The sequence below is a fragment of the Diaphorina citri genome, unplaced genomic scaffold (assembly GCF_000475195.1).
Source record: "Diaphorina citri unplaced genomic scaffold, Diaci psyllid genome assembly version 1.1 scaffold7736, whole genome shotgun sequence".
NCBI lineage: Eukaryota > Metazoa > Arthropoda > Insecta > Hemiptera > Psyllidae > Diaphorina > Diaphorina citri.
The window spans coordinates 1-3313 of NW_007385112.1; the positions used below are offsets into that span (position 1 = coordinate 1).

The window sequence follows — 3313 nt, forward strand, 5'->3', positions numbered from 1 at the left end:
ATGACATCGCACCCACCTCCCACGCCTGAGGGAGTGCGTCTTGTATCTCTCTCACTCTGCATGTTAGTAGCATGTCCTTCTCTCATAGGCCATCCTGAACAAGAGGCAAGGGCGATAGAGTGGCTCAACTGGCTTGTCAAAGACGAAGCCTATCTTGAAAGTAAGAATGGTATTGCAGCATCCTTCGGTGAGTTATTGCTTCTAATGGCTATCCATTTCCATGGTAACCAAATGAATGCTATCAGTGACCTGGTAAGCTCCACGCTAGGTATGAAGGTCACAGTGCGTACGAACAACTTGACTCGTATGAAACATATCTTCACTCAGGAAATATTTACAGAACAAGTGGTCACCTCACATGCAGTGAAAGTTCCTGTTACTGAAAATCTCAATGCAAACATCTCTGGATTCCTACCCATCCATTGTATTTACCAGTTGTTAAAAAGTCGAGCATTTATCAAACACAAAGTCCCTATTAAGGATTGGATTTACAGACAGATCTGTGCGAGCAAGCCTCCCCTTCATCCTGTGTTACCTCCCCTGGTGGAAGTGTTTGTATCCTCTATGTTAGTCCCTCAGGTGAAGACTGGAAGCTTTACACAGGAACATACAATGATTACCAGTCAACCAATCACAGAGCAGGAAATACGAGAGGTATTCTCCAAGTCCTTACAGGTCAATGGTCCATCCTTATCCTGTCAGCTGTTACTTCTCTACTACATGCTGCAGTATGAAGATCTGCGTCTAAACAATATCTCTACTGTATCCCCTGCTACAAAGTACAGTACTGAATTCCTCAGTGATATCCCCATCAAGTATTTACTGCAGCAAGCACAGCGGGATCAACAGAACTATGCAGGTCTCTACTCTCATCTACTTCGTCTCTTAGCTACACATTTCCCTCATCTCTCTCTAGTTGATGATTGGTTGGAAGATGATGAACTCTCCAGCAAGCATTCTAAGGGCGCTGTCATCACTCAGCAACGTGTAGTAGATGGCATAGAGAAGATGACCACGGTACCATCAGACACTGCCCGCATGTTGGTAGATCTTCTAAAGTTACCAGCTACAGAAATGTGGCCCTACGCCCAGACTGTTGTGTCTAGCTTTAGGAACACGTTGGATCCTTGTGTCCCTCGCTACGTACAGGAATTGTTCAAGCAAGTCTGGTTAAAGTTGAACACGGTATTACCAAGATGTCTCTGGGTAATGACTATCAATGCAGTACGCCAGCAGAAGACCCGTGTCCCCAGTGTAACGTTAACCCAGGAGAATATTGTACTGGATCCATTACAGGTATTACGATGTGATGGTAGAGTATTCCGTAATGCTTCAGCTTTGAGTATTCTACTGAGAGTACTCCAGGCATGCCTTGCTGCATCAAGGAATAAGCTAAGTCGTCACCTGTTGGATAACCTGAGTAAATCTGACACAGGACCTGGACATCCTCCTCAACCTACTGATACAGAGAGAGAAGAATTAAAGAATGCCTTGGTCACAACACAGGAAAGTATCGCTGTACAGATATTACTAGAAGTATGCATGGAGACTGAAGAAGATAGACAGATACCTGGACAGCTATGGGGATTGCGTGAGATCAGAAGTGTCATCTGTTCTTATTTACATCAAGTGTTTATCTCAGACCCTGCATTAGCCAAACTAGTACATTTCCAGGGGTACCCCAGAGAGTTGCTACCTATAGCTGTAGAAGGAATACCTTCTATGCATATCTGTACGGACTTCATTCCTGAACTACTAAGTCAGCCGTCGCTAGATAAGCAAGTGTTTGCTATTGATCTCATATCCCATGTGTCTTTACAATATGCATTACCCAAGTCAATGAGTTGTGCACGACTTGCTATCAATACATTATCCACATTGCTTGGTGTACTTCCTAGCAATAGCCGGAATGAACTGTTTGGCAAAGTATTGCCCGCCTTTGTTAGGATATGTGAAGCATTCCCACCTCTGGTTGAAGATTCTCTATCTCTCCTATCACAGTTAGGGCGTATCTGTGTGTCTGAGAATGCACTAGCGGCTGTACCGGCCAAAATAAATACTGAGGTAACAAGAAATGTGATTAACAATCAAACGCTATGCGGGGATATAGAAAAAACATTCGCTGAAATCATTCAGAAATCGGTACTTAAAACAAAAATTTACTGACATTCTCTTCCCTGTTAAGCCAATGACGTATTGGGCTTAATAGTATTCTTTGGTTTTGTAATTTCATTTCCCTTTATCAGGGGATGTACATAAAAGTTCACAACTCAAGCCCTTTGAGTTTAAAATTGAGTTTCTTACACTAACTTCATAACAGATCGTTTGCACAGTGTTTTAGGTCTGTATTCAGAATACCTTTGTAAATACGTAATACTAGCTGAATTCCGTCGCTTCGCTCCGGAATCCCGCTAGTTCATCCCGAGGCATGGCCAAACTTGTGGAAAAGGCATGGCCGAACTTGTATTTATCAAACTAAAAACATAAACGAAACTCAAATATTAGGCGAGCGAGGAAAAGTTTTCTCTCCCGCAGTCTCTGCACTCTGTGTATTTCTTATGGGGAGATTTTAGCGATCAAAAATTGATCATATCTCAAGATCGGTTTAGATTTTCGCAAAATCCTTTCTTATTGCACACCCAGACCATAAAAGGAATATTCCTACCAAATTTAAGCTTTCTAGGTATTCTTTCCCCTCAGCATCACCATTGAGCCCACACTGTTCCAGTTGCTCAGTAAGTCCATTCCCATCTATAGGAACATCAGCTGCAGCCTCTCCAGCTCCTAAAAGAGGAATGAAATATAATGTAAGACTATTTTTAATCAAATACCTATATCAAGATAGGTATGCATGTGTACAACATTCATATTTCATACTGAAACCCTTCTATCCTAGAGGAACATGAGATTTATCTTCATTGATATATCCAGACACACAATCAGATTTTAAACTTATGGGGTTGTTATTAAATAGGGTGCCATAATCTAATTGGCTGATTTCAAACTTGGTACTTGTGCAGAAGTCACGTCCATGGAATATTGCTACCAAAGGAACTGGCACAAATGAGCAGTGACCCTGATTATTAAAGGGTTAGGTTAAACGCAAGAAGGAGTTTTCACAATTAGAGCAGTGATTAGTGTTACTATAGGGTTAGGTCAAATACAAAAAGGAGCTTTTCTTTTCCGTGGACATGACCTGCATAATTACCTCAAACTTTATAGACAATCAGATTGATTAATACAAGCATTAAGCTTATACCTACCAACTTGAAACTCAGGTTATTCTGGTCATTAATGTCCCTCAAAGATATCT

The 3313-nt window shown here is 41.5% G+C and overlaps 1 protein-coding gene across 1 annotated transcript; it reads left to right on the plus strand.

Moving 5' to 3' along the window:
* Positions 1-2437, plus strand: LOC103522279 (integrator complex subunit 2-like). Its single transcript, XM_008487385.3, has one exon. The coding sequence runs from the start codon at positions 1-3 to the stop codon at positions 2164-2166; it is 2166 nt and encodes a 721-aa protein (XP_008485607.1). The 3' UTR covers positions 2167-2437.
* The last annotated feature ends 876 nt before the right edge of the window (positions 2438-3313 follow it).

Bases quoted from the DNA above. Each gene is read 5' to 3' on its own strand.
- LOC103522279 (XM_008487385.3), top strand. From the start codon at position 1: ATGACATCGCACCCACCTCCCACGCCTGAGGGAGTGCGTCTTGTATCT.